The sequence below is a fragment of the Aethalodelphis obliquidens genome, unplaced genomic scaffold (assembly GCF_003676395.1).
Source record: "Aethalodelphis obliquidens isolate GAN/ISIS:26980383/991018 unplaced genomic scaffold, ASM367639v1 scaffold25, whole genome shotgun sequence".
Taxonomy (NCBI): Eukaryota; Metazoa; Chordata; class Mammalia; order Artiodactyla; family Delphinidae; genus Aethalodelphis; species Aethalodelphis obliquidens.
In genome coordinates this window covers 34,254,386-34,270,749 of record NW_020837969.1, presented here as the reverse complement: position 1 = coordinate 34,270,749, position 16,364 = coordinate 34,254,386, and the positions used below count along the sequence as shown (strand labels likewise).

Here is a 16,364-nt window from a genome sequence, read left to right as displayed (position 1 = left end):
AGAAGACAAGGATGTCCACTCTTGCCACTATTATTTAACATAGTTTTGGAAGTCCTAGCCACAGCAGAGAAGAAAAAGAAACAAAAGGAATACAAATTGGAAAAGAAGAAGTAAAACTCTCAGTTTGCAGATGACATGATACTATACAGCAAAAATACTGAAGATGCCACCAGAAAACTACTAAAGCTAATCAATTTGGTAAACTTGAAGGATACAAAATTAATGCACAAAAATCTCTTGCAGTCCTATACGCTAACAACAAAAAAATCAGTAAGGAAACAATCCCATTTACCATGGCAACAAAAAGAATAAAATACCCAGGAATAAACCTACCTAGGGAGACAAAAGACCTGTATGCAGAAAACTCTAAGACACTGATGAAAGAAGTTAAAGGTGATACAAACAGATGGAGAGATATACCATGTTCTTGGATTGGAAGAATCAATATTGTGAAAATGACTCTACTACCCAAAGCAATCTACAGATTCAATGCAATCCCTATCAAATTACCAATGGCATTTTTCATAGAATTAGAACAAAAACTTTTACAATTTGTGTGGAAACACAAAAGACTCCAAATAGCCAAGCAATCTTGAGAAAGAAAAACAGAGTTAGAGAAATCAGGCTCCCTGACTTCAGACTATACTACAAAGCTACAGTAATCAAGACAGTACTGGCACAAAAAACAGAAATATAGATCAATGGTACAGGATAGAAAGCCCAGAGATAAACCCACGCACATATGGTTAACTAATCTATGTCAAAGGAGGCAAGAATATACAATGGAGAAAAGACAGCCTCTTCAATAAGTGGTGCTGGGAAAGCTGGACAGCTACATGTAAAAGAATGAAATTAGAACACTTCCTAACACCATACACAAAAATAAACTCAAAATGGATTAAAGACCTAAATGTAAGACCAGACACTATAAAACTCTTCAAGAAAAACATAGGCAGAACACTCTTTGACATAAATCACAGCAGGATCTCTTTCGACCCACCTCCTACAGTAATGAAAATAAAAACAAAAATAAACAAATGGGACCTAATTAAACTTAAAAGCTTTTGTACAGCAAAGAAAACCATAAACGAGATGAAAACACAACCCTCAGAATGGGAGAAAATATTTGCAAACAAAGCAACTGACAAGGGATTAATCTCCAAAATATACCAACAGCTCATGCAGCTCAATATCAAAAAAACAAACAACCCAATCAAAAAACGGGCAGAAGACCTAAAGAGACATGTCTCAAAGAAGACATACAGATGGCCAAGAGGCACATGAAAAGATGCTCAACATTGTTAATTATTAGCAATTATTATTAGCACTTATTAGAGAAATGCAGATCAAAACTACAATGAGGTATCACCTCACACTGGTCAGAATGACCATCATCAAAAAATCTACAAAGAGGGGCTGCCCTGGTGGCGCAGTGGTTGAGAGTCCGCCTGCTGATGCAGGGGACATGGGTTCGTGCCCCGGTCCGGGAAGATCCCACATGCCGCGGAGTGGCTGGGCCCATGAGCCATGGCCACTGAGCCTGCGCGTCCAGAGCCTGTGCTCCACAACGGGAGAGGCCACAACGGTGAGAGGCCCGCATACCGCAAAAAAAAAAAATCTACAAAGAATAAATGCTGGAGGGGGTGTGCAGAAAGGGAACTCTCTTGCACTGTTGGTGGGAATGTAAATTGATACAGCCACTATGGAGAACAGTATGGAGGTTCCTTAAAAAACTAAAAATAGAATTACCATATGACCCAGCAATCCCACTACTGGGCATATACCCTAAGAAAACCATAATTCAAAAAGACACATGCACCCCAATGTTCATTGCAGCACTATTTACAATAGCCAGGACATGGAAACAACCTAAATGTCCATCAACAGAGGAATGGATAAAGAAGATATGGTACATATGTACAATGGAATATTACTCAGTCATAAAAAGGAATGAAACTGAGTCATTTGCAGAGACGTGGATGGACCCAGAGACTGTCATACAGAGTGAAGTAAGTCATAAAGAGAAAAACAATTATTGTATATTAACACATATATGTGGAATCTAGAAAAATGGTACAGATGAACCTATCTGCAGAGCAGGAATAGAGACACAGACATAGCGAACAAATGTGTGGACACAGGCCGGGGGGCGGGGGGGGGCAGGGGGGGGGGGAAGGGGGGGGTGGGATGAATTGGGAGATTGGGAGACATGTATACACTAGCATATGTAAAACAGATAGCTAGTGGGAACCTGCTGTATGGCGTAGGGAGCTCCACTTAGTGCTCTGTGGTGACCTAGATGGGTGGGATTAGGGGGTGTGGAGGGAGGTCCAAGAGGGAGAGGATATATATACACATATAGCTGATTCACTTCGTTTTACAGTAGAAACTAACACGACATTGTAAAGCAACTATACCCAAAAAAATAAATAAAAATAAAAAATAGATTAAAAAAAAAAAAAACAGTACCTGGCACTTCATCTCCGCATACCTAAATTAAAATGCACACTCTTCACCCTCCATGATTCTGCCCCTTTCTAAATGGTTATCTTTCTAAACCTATCTCTCACAGATATGCTTTGCAAACCAACCTGGGCAGTTTCCTCCATGTTCTCCAAAAAATTTGTATTTTCTGCCACCACACCCTTGGTCATACCCTTCCCTCAGTCTGAAATGCCCTCCCCAAAACTCAATTAATCAGAATACTAGTCATTCTTTAAGAACAGTGCAACTTTCACCTCCTCCATGAAGCCATCACCAGCACAGCTGAAAATGATCATTCCCTCTCTCTGACCAAAGAATTAGCCCCCATGTGGTAAGGACTGTCTTCTGCTTCTTTGTACCATGACAGGGCCCAGCACAGGTGACTAGCACATAATAAGTGTTCATTAAATAGATTTAATAAATGCATGCACACTTACACACCTGCAGAATAACATCACACTAGAAATAAATAACACCAACCATTTTTACCAAGGCAAATAAGGAACAGGAGGTTTAAAATGTCATTTTGATTCTCCTCAGGTACACTCGGAAAACTATAAAACCTATGAGTGAGGTAGACCCAAACTCACCCACCAATAAGTCAAAGGACTATGTAGACATTTGATAGTATCTCTATATAGTGAAGTAAAAATCATGTTTTATCGAAGTTAAAAACAGCTTAATTAGCACAAAATCACAAAGTTAAGGCTATGCCAAGGAGGAGTTTTACACAGTCTTGGGGTGATGACAGTCAGTACTCCCTGAGACAAAGTGAATAAATGATTAAGTGCCCCAAACCTCTAGCCTAGAATGTTAGGTATTTATGCTACATAATAAAAGCAGAATGATTTTTTTAAAATAATTTAGCTGTTTTATACTTCATTAAGAGTCCCCAACTACTGAAATATCTAATAAATATTCATTATTAAGGTAAAAGGAATTATTGATATACACTGCATTCTTGCTAGCCCCAGGTATTAGGGAGCCCATTATATAATCCCATCTAACACATAAATCAAAATGAATAGTTAGCATTTGACTTCTTCAACTGAACAACAGCTACCAATACATTAGGTCAGATTCCTTGTCTACCCAAAACAGAAAATCAGTGTCAGACAGTGATGGAGTTGAGGAGAGTCAGGATTGTATTTTTTCTAAATGTCAGCTTCAAAGGTCAGGAATATGATGATGATAATGATCATAATAAATAATAATGGCAGCAAACACTTCCATATCATTTATTACATGCCAAGTATGGTTTTGAGATCCTTACATATGTCAATCTACCTAATCCTCAAAAGATTTCTGACACATATATCACTATAATCCCATTTTACAGATGAGAAAACTGAGGCAAAAATAGCTTGGACAACTTACTCAAGGTCATGCATCTCATAAGTTACAAAGCCAGAACTGACGCTCAAGAAGCCTAGCTAAAGAGCCAAAGCTCTTAACCACATTCAGTACCCTTCTCTGCCTGACTCCCAGGACTCCTATGGCCTTTATCTCCTGCTGATTGAGTACCTTTTCTCCATCCGCACTGCTGCCTTCCTACCTCTGTGAAACCTGTTGCTTTAATTATTCACTAATAATTCTACATCTTCCTAAGGTGTAGAACTCAGAAATACAGGATGTGATTCTAGTAGCCTGTTTTAGGTAATTTCAAGTCACTTCTTGATTTGAAGAATTCTCAGCTTCTGAGATTTGAAATTTCAATAGCACTTCCTATCTGTTACCTGAAAGAGGAAGGTAGGGATACACTTACTAGTATCTGGAGTTTTCTCTTCAGATCTGCCAAATAAAAATTCATATTTGGCCTTGGCAACACTCTGGGAATGTGCTGATGCACTGTTAACCCAAACAAATGTCTCTGCCTGCAAAATTAGAGCAAAACAAAGACATCATTAAAAGTATATCATAAAAAATACATCATAAAGCAAATCAACCAACAATAGAATGGTTATGACATTTCTACTTGATAGAATGCTATACAGCCATTAAAAATGAAACATGAAAATCATAACATAACATAAATCAGAATACAAGATGATCACAGCAAGATTACAACTATATAGAAAGATAAACATATAAACATCTATAGGGGAACAAGAAAAATATGAAAAGGTTGGCTTGACTGGAGGGCAGAATTATGGTAGAATTTCTAAAAATTAAGTATATGTTACTTTTTTGCAATAAGAAAACTGTATTTTATTTTTAGACACATCATTTTCCAAATGATTATCATTACCCACAGTCCATACCAGGAATACTTCTGTGCATGGGTTCTGCTAAAGTATGTAAACAAAAGGTAGTCTTTCCCCAAAAGAGACCACATTTTTATTTAATCAGGAACACCATTTAGCCAAACAGGAGTACCAGGCGTTTATACTTATTATCCTAAATTCAAGCATCTGTCCCAGTGTCCTTTGGGACACTTATTTGAAAGAAAAACTACAAAGGTCACTGAAGTGGTTCACAACATGATTCTCAACTCCTATCACCCTTTTCCTGGCTGCTTTAGGCAACTGCCAAAAATCAGGAGTGCCTCCTTTCTCTGGCCTAGGATTAATTAAAAATAAGTAACAAGGCAGAAATTTCAAAACACAAAGAAATTTGACCGAGTCCAATCAGGGAGTCATTATGCTGCCTCTTCACTCCGAACTCAAAAATTAAAACCAGGATCCAGATATTACCACACTGGTTTCTATCGTCTAATCATGAGGCATCTTTCTCATGTCTGAGCAGCAACTGACCATTCACTTTAGGAGGGAGGAGCATGAAGGGTTCTATCAGCAACCAGGCAGCTACTTCAAGGAGGGAAATTTTATGACATCTGCTTTACCCTTTGGAGCAGAAATGACTGACAGCAGTGAGGAGGCGCATGGCTGGGTTATGAGTACCTCCATTACCCTCTGCAGACAGGTTCAGTGGGCCGGCCTCTCTTTGTTCTTGAATAACAATATCAAAGACCTTCTTGAACAATTTCAGGATTGCAATTTCTTAAAATAGCTCTACAATCACTTAATGTTCACAATGTGTAAAATTATTCCACTCCTCTTGGAGTTGCATGTTTCATAATCACAGGCTGTTAATTATCCTTTTCCCTGATGGAGAGGCAATATTCACTTGTTGATGTGTTTAGGGAGCCTCAGACTGATAAAGGAGGAATTTGGTGCCCTAATTTAGGTAGGGGTGGTTAAGAAAGGCTCTCTCCCACAGAGATGAGAAGGATGGGAGCTGAGGAAGGGCAGAAACATGCAGCTGAACAGAGGGAGGGTCACACACAATGGCCTCAAAGTATGAAAGGACCAGGCTACCCAAATAACTGAGGGAAAGCCAATGTGGCCACAGAACAGTGGGTACACGGGCAAGTTCAGAGGCAGACCAGAGAAACAGCACAGCACGAACAAACACTTGAAAGGACGCAGGGGCCAAAAACACAGGCTGCAGGTCAGGGAAAGGCTTGACGGGAAGCCACTGGACTGTTCTAAATGTACGGTGGTCACTAACGTTTTTATTAGATCATTCACTTACACTTTAAAAAAAATCATACGGTTGTTATAGGGGAAACTGATTGGAGTCAGTCAAGAGGAAGGAGAGACACCAGTCAGAAGTGCCAATGAGAATGCATGAAAGTTTCGAGTAGGATGACGGCAATGGAAACAGACAGAAGGAGATAAATATGAAATATACCTGTAGGGAAACTCTATATAAATTTTCTGACAAACTGGGTTTAAGGAATAAGGGAAAGGAAGAAATCAAGCATAACTGTAATGGATAACATTTACTAACCACTTAACTCCAGGCCAGGCTGTTCCAGTGCAATACCTGGGATGTCTCATGCAATACTCAGAACAGTCCTATGAGGTGGGGGCACTGCTGCCATCCCAGTCTCACAGGCAGAGAAAGGGAGGCTTGTCGCTTGTCCAAGGTGACACAGCTAGTAAACCGTGGACCCCAGATTCAGATCCTGAATCCAGAACCCATGGCCCAGAGAATGATCCCAGGAATCTGGTTTGAGCAGCTGGGTGGTGTGTTGAGATGGGGGAGACTAGAGAAGAAACATTGTCAATAGATTGCATTTGGGCCTGAGGTAACCTCAGGAAAACAATAGAGAAGAAGATTTTAAAGGAAAACTCCATTACTTGGGAAAAGAGTCTAAAAAGAATGGATATATGGGGAATTCCCCGGCGGTCATTAGGACTCTGCACTCTCACTGCTGAGGGCTGGGGTTCAATCCCTGGTCAGGGAACTAAGATCCTACAAGCTGCACAGCGTGGCCAAAAACAAAAAAAGAAAAAGAATGGATACGTGTATATGTATAACTGAATCACTTTGCTGTACATCTGAAACTAAACATTATAAATCAACTATACTCCAAAGTAAAATAAAAATTAAATTAAATTTTAAAATGCTGATTTCTGCATCAGGGAAATGCAAATCAAAACCACAATGAGCTATCACCTCACCCCTGTCAGAATGGCTAACATCAAAAAGAACACAAAAAATAAATGGTGGTGAGGATGTGGAGAAAAGGGAAACCTCCTACCCTGTTGGTGAGGAAAAAAACAAAACAGAACTCCATTACCATGGTGCTAGAAAATAAGAAATGCCATCGATGAAGCAGCAATTTTAAGGAATTCCAGGAAGGTAATTTTTTGACACACAGTCTTAAAGCCTGGGAACTATTCTCCAAAGAAAGGTTCCTCTTGAGCAAGAGTGCTTAACCTCAGAATTTTGCAAGTCTGAAGTTAGGGAAAAAAATTACATCTTTATTTTCACTTAACTTAAACTGAAATGTAGCTTTTTTTTTTTCAAATATGCATGTACTCAACAAACCACAGTATTATTATCAGTAACCGTAACTTTGTCACCAATTGAAATCACAGCCATTTTCACTTCATATAACAATTATTGCAAATAACTTGAACTATCATTTATACCCATTCCTACTTTGAAATGACAGTAGTTACAAGACCCACCACTAAATCTCACTATGAATAAGAAAATACAATATATCACCATATCACACATTTGTTTAATATATTGGTACCCTATATAATTGGTTTCTTTTACAGCTCCATGTATATTACTGTATACACTTAAAAAGCATTACTCTGACAAGAGATCCAGAGCTTTACAAGACTGTCAAAAGGGGCCACAGCACAGAAGAAGGTTAAGAGACCCTGTTCAAGAGCATCAGTCCTTAAACTGCAGTGCATGGTCTATTAGTGGCTTTGTAAGCAGCTGTGTGGGTTATGGCCAGATTTTCTTTATAAATAAGTTTATACACACACATATATATTTAACAGAATAAAATGGAAAATACCAAAGTAGATATAGAACTTGGTAAGATAACCATTGTTTTATGAAACTTCTAGAGTATGTGTGTGTGTGTGTGTGTGTGTGTTTTGGGTCATGATGTAAAATATATTTTTCACCGTGAGTCCAGATCAAAACTGTGGAAACACAGTGCTCCAGAGTGGTTCTCAAACTTAAGCATGAATTAGCATTACCTACAGGGCTTGTTAAAGCACATATTGGGGTTTCACCCAGAGTTTCTGGTTCAGGGGGCCTGGGATTTGGGGCCTGAGAATGTGTGTTTTCTAGCAACTTTGCCCGCGATGTTGATGCTGCTGGTCCAGGGACCACATTTTGTGAACCACTGCTCTAGACCAGTGTTTCCCATGCTTTACTGTATATATGAACTGCCTGGGAGTCTTGTTAAAACACAGATCAAGCAGGTCTGGGGTGGGGCCTGAGACTCTGCATTCCTAAGACGTTCCCAGAGGATGCTGATGCTGGTCCACAGAGCACACTTGTGCTAAGGTTTGGAAGAGAAGCACTGTTCAAAGCACAGACTCTCACAGAAGAGAAACACCTGTTAAAACGATGCTCTAACCAAGAGTAAAAGATACTACAGGGATCCACTCTAATAAAGCACTCCATACTCTGAAAATTGTGGGGAACCCCAAAACCCAACATTCAGGCCCAGTCAAAGCACAACCATTCCCCTGACTTGCCCAGTGAAATAAAATGCACTCGGCTTATATTAGTTATTCTTAAAGCTAGGTGCCCCACTGCCCTTCCCATGCCAAGGGTTACAGTTCTTCACCCACCTATCTCCACAACAATTTTTGCAGGTCAAAAAAATTTTACTTGAAATACTCAGCACTACTTTTTCTTCTGTATTACTAACTGAAAAATATATATTCTTTTTTATCACAGCCACTGTGATAAAGTATGGGATATGAAGTAACATTAGCAAATGGACTGTCAGCTGATCCAGACTTGAATCCCAGGTGAGACTCCCACTCAGTCACACTAATGTTCAGTCCTGGACTTCAGCTTCAGTCTTAGACTTCAGCTTCTTTTTATTGGTAAAAAGAGATATTCAAATTCATCTCTAAGGTCCCTTCTAATTCTGAAGCACAAAGATTCTTCACACTTCTGAGCCACCTTCACAGATATTTCATTAAGGAGGCATAACACAAGTCTTTTCCTTGTGATGAAGTTACAATGACATGGTCACCATAATATGTAAGTCGGCAGTCCATCTTTAAATGGACAGGACAAGTAAAATCTCAACCTTACATTTTACATAGCTTTTCAAATTTACAAAGAGTTTTCACCTAATATCATCCAAGTCTCAAGATGTTGCTGATTATAATTACCAATTTCAGATACAAGAGAAACAATACTGACGTAAACTAATTTTTTTAATTGCCTAACTATAAAAAATCAAGAGGAGAAAGCAGAAAGCTGCAGGCAAATTTTAGAAGTAATTTCAGTTGACTTGGGAGGGGACGTATGGGGTCAGGGGTGGGAGAGGTGGAGACAGGGCTTGAGGGTAGTCTGAGGAGGGTGGCGTGCTCCTTCACATCCTTATCATTTCAATTTCAGGATCATGTTCAGAGGATATGAGACCTCTAAAGTCAGTCAGGGCTGAATATTATAAAGTGCTTTAAGCCAGAGAATATTAAAAGCTAAACTAATGACTATAAAAATAATGTTTCACAACTCACTCAAAACTAATATGATTCCAACATTCACACTCCATGCCTGATCCCACTCAGTGCCATCTGATTCCATCACCCAGAAGTCAGGCCCACGGAAGCAGGGCACCGAGTGCAGCAACTCAAGTACAGGCAGCACTAGAAGCTTAGTGCCAATGCTGCCAAAGACAATGGTTGGGTGTTATGGGCAGAACTGTGTCCCAAAATTCATATGTTGAGTCCTAGCTCCAGCACCTTACACGTGACTGCATTTGGAAACAGGGTCTATAAGGTCATTAGGGTAGGCCCTAATCCAATATGACTGGTGCCCTTATAAGAGATTAGGACACAGACACACATGGAAGTCCATACAAAGACACAGGGAGAAGGCAGCCAGCCATCTGCAGGCCAAAGAAAGAGGCCTCGGAAGAAACCAACCCTACTGACACCTTGAGCCTGGACTTCTTAGATTACAGACCTGTGAGAGCATAATTTTCCCTCTGGCTAAGCTACCCAGTCTGTGGTACCTTATTACAGCAGCCTATCATCAGGGAAAGCTGAAAGAGTTAAGAGCAAATGGGAAGTTGTTTAAGATGACGGGTAACTTAGGTCTGTTAAAAGGGAACAGAACCAACCAAGCCACACCAAAGAATACTCAAAGGCAAAGGAAAGGGGGAAGGGGGAAGGTGGAAGGAGGAGGGGTCAACACAAGCAGGACTGGTGAAAAGGAAAGGTTATCAAGCAGTTAAATCCCCAGATCTGTTTCACTGGAAAATTTGCCACCCCCCACTTCATTCAGGCAAAAGACTGGAATTTTATTCATGAGTGAGATTTTTCACAGAACATCTCTGGCCTGGGGAACACGAAGAACAACTGATACAAGGACACCAGAGTAGCAAGGGGACTTGCTGCTGTATGCTAAGATGCTTAGACTTCTTCTCCAGCTCTGTTCCCTGAGCTGGTCTACAAGCAGGTACCCCCAGTAGCAATGAGCACACCCAGCCACTCAATATCCAGTTCTTTTATTTCACCCAACCTATGGAGTGCTGCACCCTGGACTTTACCCTGCAGGCAAGAGATCTGAAGAGCTTTCTCTGCAGAAAGCAACCACCTCACGAAGAAAGACCTAAATAGTTATGTCAGGGGTCCACTGATGAATGGCTTAACCAGCTCCTCCCCACAGTGAAGCTCAGAACTTCCAACTGGCTATTTAGACCCACTATTACATGACATTAGATTCCTTAACTTCCATGACTATGAGTTATTTGAAAATTACAGGCCCATTATTTTGCAGAGTGTTCTTCAACGTGGGTTTGTCTTTACATTTCCTCATGATTACTGTCATATACTTTTTTTTTAATTTTTATTTTATATTGAGTATAGTCGATTTACAATGCTGTGTTAGTTTCAGGTGTACAGCAAAGTGGTTCAGTTATACATATATCCATTCTTTTTCAGACTCTTTTCCCATATAGGTTATTACGGAATATTGAGTAGAGTTCCCTGTGCTATACAGTAGGTCCTTGTTGACTATCTATTTTATACAGAGTAGTGTATATGTTAATCCCAAACTCCTAATTTATCCCTCCCTGACACCTTTCCCCTTTGGTAACCATAAATTTGTTTTCTATGTCTGTGAGTCTGTTTCTGTTTTGTAAACAAGTTCATTTGTATCATTTTTTTAGATTCCACATATAAGTGATATCATATGATATTTGTCTTTGACTTACTTCACTTACTATGATCATCTCTAGATTGATCCATGCTGCTGCAAATGGCATTATTTCATTCTTTTTTTTTTTTCATTCTTTTTTTATGGCTGAGTAATATTCTATTGTATATATGTACCACATCTTCTTTATCCATTCATCTGTCAATGGGCATTTAGGTTGCTTCCATGTCTTGGCTATTGTAAACAGTGCTGCAATGAACACTGGGGTCCATGTATCTTTTTGAAGTATGGTTTTCTCTGGATACATGCCCAGGTGTGGGACTGCTGGATCACATGGTAGTTATATTTTTAATTTTTTAAGGAACCTCCATACTGTCCTTCATAGTGGCTGTTATCAATTTACATTCCCACCAACAGTGTAGGAGGGTTCCCTTTTCTCCACACCCTCTCCAGCATTTACTGTTTGTAGACTTTTTTTTTAACTTTTTATTTTATATTGAAGTATAGCCAATTAACAGTGTTGTGATAGTTTCACATGCACAGCAAAGGGACTCAGCCATACATATACATGTATCCATTCTCCCCCAAACTCCCCTCCCATCCAGGCTGCCACATAACACTGAGCAGAGTTCCCTGTGCTATACAGTAGGTCCTTGTTGGTTACCTATTTTAAATAAAGCAGTGTGTACATGTCGATCCCAAACTCCCTGACTATCCCTTTCCCCCATCCTTCCCTGCTGGTAATCATAAGTTCATTCTCCACAGTGGCCGTATCAATTTACATTCTCACCAACAGTGCAAGAGGGTTCCCTTTTCTCCACACTCTCTCCAGCATTTATTGTTTCTAGACTTTTTGATGATGGCCATTCTGACCGGTGTGAGATGATATCTCATTGTAGTTTTGATTTGCATTTCTCTAACACTTTGCAATACTGAGCATCTGTTCATGTGCTTTTTGGCCATCTGTATGTCTTCTAGATCTTCTGCCCATTTTTTAAAATATTTTACTATACTTACTTTATTATTTATCCTTCCATCTACGTATAGTTCAATCCTTCCTTTATATCAGTATATTTCAAAAAATATTTGTAGACATCAAGTACACTTCCTTCTAAAAAATTTAATATGCATATAATCACCTAAAGGTCAATATTTATTTTTTAACACCTTTATTGGAGTATAATTGCTTTACATTGTTGTGTTAGTTTCTGCTGTATAACAAAGTGAATCAGCTCTATGTATACATACATCCCCATATCCCCTCCCTCTTGCCTCTCCCTCCCACCCTCCCTATCCCACCCCTATAGGTGGTCACAAAGTACGAGCTGATCTCCCTGTGCTTCGTGGCTGCTTCCCACTAGCTATCTATTTTACATTTGGTAGTGTATATATGTCAATGCCACTCTCTCACTTCGTCTCAGCTTACCCTTCCCCCTCCCCGTGTCCTCAAGTCCATTCTCTACGTCTGCATCTTTATTCCTGTCCTGCCCCTAGGTTCTTCAGAACCTTTTTTTTTTCCTTAGATCCCATATATATGTGTTAGCATACAGTGTTTGTTTTTCTCTTTCTGACTTACTTCACTCTGTATGACAGACTCTAGGTTCATCCACCTCACTACAAATAACTAAATTTCATTTCTTTTCATGGCTGAGGAAAATTCCATTGTATATATGTGCCACATCTTCTTTATCCATTCATCTGTCAATGGACACTTAGGTTGCTTCCATGTCCTGGCTATTGTAAATAGAGCTGCAATGAATTGTGATACAGACTCTTTCTGAATTATGGTTTTCTCAGGGTATATGCCCAGGAGTGGGATTGCTGGGTCATATGGTAGTTCTATTTTTAGTTTTTTAAGGAACCTCCATACTGTCCTCCATAGTGGCTGTATCCCTTTACATTCCCACCAACAGTGCAAGAGGGTTTCCTTTTCTCCACACCCTCTCCAGCATTTAATGTTTGTAGATTTTTTGATGATGGCCATTCTGACCGGTGTGAGGTGATACCTCATTGTAGTTTTGATTTGCATTTCTCTAATGATTAGTGCTATTGAGCATCCTTTCATATGTTTGCTGGCAATCTGTATATCTTCTTTGGAGAAATGTCTATTGGGTTTGATTTTGATTGGGTTGTTTGGGTTTGTTTTTTTTTTTATATTGAGCTGCATGAGCTGTTTGTATATTTTGGATATTAATCCCTTATCGGTCGCATCATTTGCAAATATTTTCTCCCATTTTGTAGGTTGTCTTTTCATTCTGTTGATGGTTTCCTTTGCTGTGCAAAAGCTTTTAAGTTTAATTAGTTCCCATGTGTTTTTTTTTGTTTTTATTTTCATTACTCTAGGAGGTGGGTTCAAAAAGATATTGCTGCGATTTACGTCAAAAAGTGTTCTGTCTATGTTTTCTTCTAATAGTTTTATAGTATCCAGCCTTACATTTAGGTCTTTAGTCCATTTTGAGTTTACTTTTGTGTATGGTGTTAGAGAATGTTCTAATTTCATTCTTTTAGATTCTTTCCCAGCACCACTTATTGAAGAGACTCACTTTTCTCCACTGTATATTCTTGCCTCCTTTGTTGTAGATTAACTGACCATAGGTGCATGGGTTTACCTCTGGGCTTTCTATCCTGTTCCATTGATCTATAAGTCTGTCATTGTGCCAGTACCATACTGTTTTGATTACTATAGCTTTGTAGTATAGTCTGAAGTCAGGAAGCCTGATTCCTCCAGCTCTGTTTTTCTTTCTCAAGACTGCTTTGGCTATTTGACATCTTTTGTGTTTCCATACAAAATTTAAGGTGTTTTTGGTACATTTCCTCATGATTACATTCAGATTATGCATCTTTGACAGGAATGTCACAGAAGTGATGCTATCCACTCTGCATCCTATTTAGAGACACAGGATTTCAATTTGTCCCATTCCTGATCATATTCACTTTGATCTGCCAGGCCTCTCTACTGTCAACTGAGAACTTTCTCTCTGTAATTAATCAGTATTCTGTGGAAAGACTTAGAAACTATGTACAGTAAGTCCCCTACATATGAACGAGTTCCATTCTGAGAGCACATCTATAAGTCCAATGTGTTCGTAAGTCCAACAAAGTTAGCCGAGGTACCCAACTAACACAATCGACTATATAGTATTGTACTGTAATAGGTTTATAATACTTTTCACACAAATGATACATAAAAAACAAACAAACAAAACAAAAAGTAAAGAAAACATTTTTAATCTTATAGTAGTACAGTACAACAGCTGGCATACAGAGGCTGGCATCAAGTGAACAGGCAAGAAGAGCTACTGACTGGAGGAGGGAGAGGAGGTGGGAGATGGTAGAGCTGAAGGATCGTCAGCAATAGGAGACAGAGGGAAAGCTGCAATTTCACTTACGCCTGCCGTTGATGGAACGCACGTTCACATCTCTGAAAGTTTGCATGTAGGGGACTTACTATAAATATTCTGTTCCTCATCAAACCTGCAAATTATAAATTTATTTTTATCAATAAGGACTGAATTTACTATTTTATCCAATGAACTGTGATCCACTACTTTCGTTATTTACTTCAATGTTCAAGCTGCCTGATTTTGGCCAGTGGAAGCTCTTTCCAGCCGGTTTCTGTTCTCTTTGACACATCCCCAGTATTCTCTGAGCACCTCTTCACTTTCTGGTACAACAGGACGTTCCAGGCCTCTCCCTGGAATCAGCCATTTCTCTACGAACAAAAACCAACCCAAAAACCTGGTCCCTTTCAATGAAGAATATTGTTTAGTATGATACATAAGAACTGGACATTGAGCAGCTGGGTGTGCCCACTGCTACTGGGGGTACCTGCTTGTCGACCAGCTCAGGGGACAGACCTAAGAAATTTTAAATAGGACCCTGCACATGCATGCGCGCGCGCACACACGCGCGCGCACACACACACACACACACACACACACACTCTCACACACTGCAGTGGGCTAAATAAGGGTCCCCCAAGATGTCCACATCCTAATCCTCAGAACCTGTGAGTGCTGCACCATATGGCAAAGACTTTCAAAATGTGAATAAGTTCTTTCGTACCTGGATTACCCAGGTGGGCCAAAATTTGTGGCAGGAGAGAAGGAAGTCAGAGGAAAGCAGAGTAAGAGAAAGGATGCCACGCTATTGGATGGAGGAAGGAGCTAAGAGCCCAGGAATGCAAGGAATGGAACTCCAGGCTGGAAATGCCAGGAAACAAACTCTCCCTACAGTCTCCAGAAAAACCACTGCCCTCCTGGAACCTTGATTTTAGCCCATACAATTCATTTCAAGCTTCTGGCCTCCAGAACTATGAGAGAATAAATTTCTATTGTTTTAATCCACCAAGTTAGTGGTACTTTGCTTTAACGGCCATAGGAAATTAATGCAGACACACAGAAAATATGTATATACAAATACATACTTTTATATCTGTTTATTTCTGTATCTATCTAATAAAAAAACCGTGAGTTCACACTGACACGTATACTGTAAGTATATTTCTAATGCTTTCAAGTACAAATGAGTTATTAATGAAATAATCAAAGATTTAATGAGTAATTGTTATTACACCTATATTGTTCCCTGTTATTGAAGTTCATCCAAATATACTTTGCTCTTCCACTATAATTAAGAAATTTGTATAGCTGAAAGACAAACAAGCAAAATTATCCACTCCTTCAGCTTGCCTGGCTATAAAGAGAGAGATTCAAATCCTGTCATGTGCAGCATTTTTCCCTTTAAAAATATATTTGACATACGATTGCACATAAACAAGTGGAAAAAACACCAGTGTTTGAGAATAAGGGGATGGCCCACGTAATTTGAAATTCCCTAAAACCAGCTCCTACTCCCTTGAAAGGCTAATTGGATAGATAGTCCAAAAGCCAGGAACAGTAACCAAGTAAAATTGGGACTGAGAGCCTCTCAAGAGCAGAAAGAGTCCAAAAACTGCCAGGGGACAAATGGGATAACAGAACATCCAAATCCTGACTTCTAAAGGTTAGAGACAGCATCCAAAGCAAAGGGCAAAGCAGGAATGGACTACCAGGCTAAGGAGAAGACTGTGGGGGAAAAGGCAGGACTCATCTCATCACTAGCCAGACCTGCTGCCAGTCTGTTTTAACTGTGTGAGCGCAGAGACAAGGGCTGAATTCACAGCCTTTTTAAAAGCCCCTGGAGGTCCATTCTCATCTTCCCACCAGCTGCCA

The 16,364-nt window shown here is 39.7% G+C and overlaps 1 protein-coding gene across 2 annotated transcripts in view; it reads right to left on the bottom strand.

Annotated features, from left to right (window-relative positions):
- Positions 1-16,364, bottom strand: part of PSD3 (pleckstrin and Sec7 domain containing 3) — a 565,935-nt gene that overhangs the window by 427,196 nt on the left and 122,375 nt on the right. For both annotated transcript variants that reach the window (XM_027122996.1, XM_027122997.1), the window contains exon 2: positions 4,250-4,358. In XM_027122996.1, the coding sequence (XP_026978797.1) occupies positions 4,250-4,358 (109 nt within the window). The remainder of the gene's footprint in view (positions 1-4,249; positions 4,359-16,364) is intronic.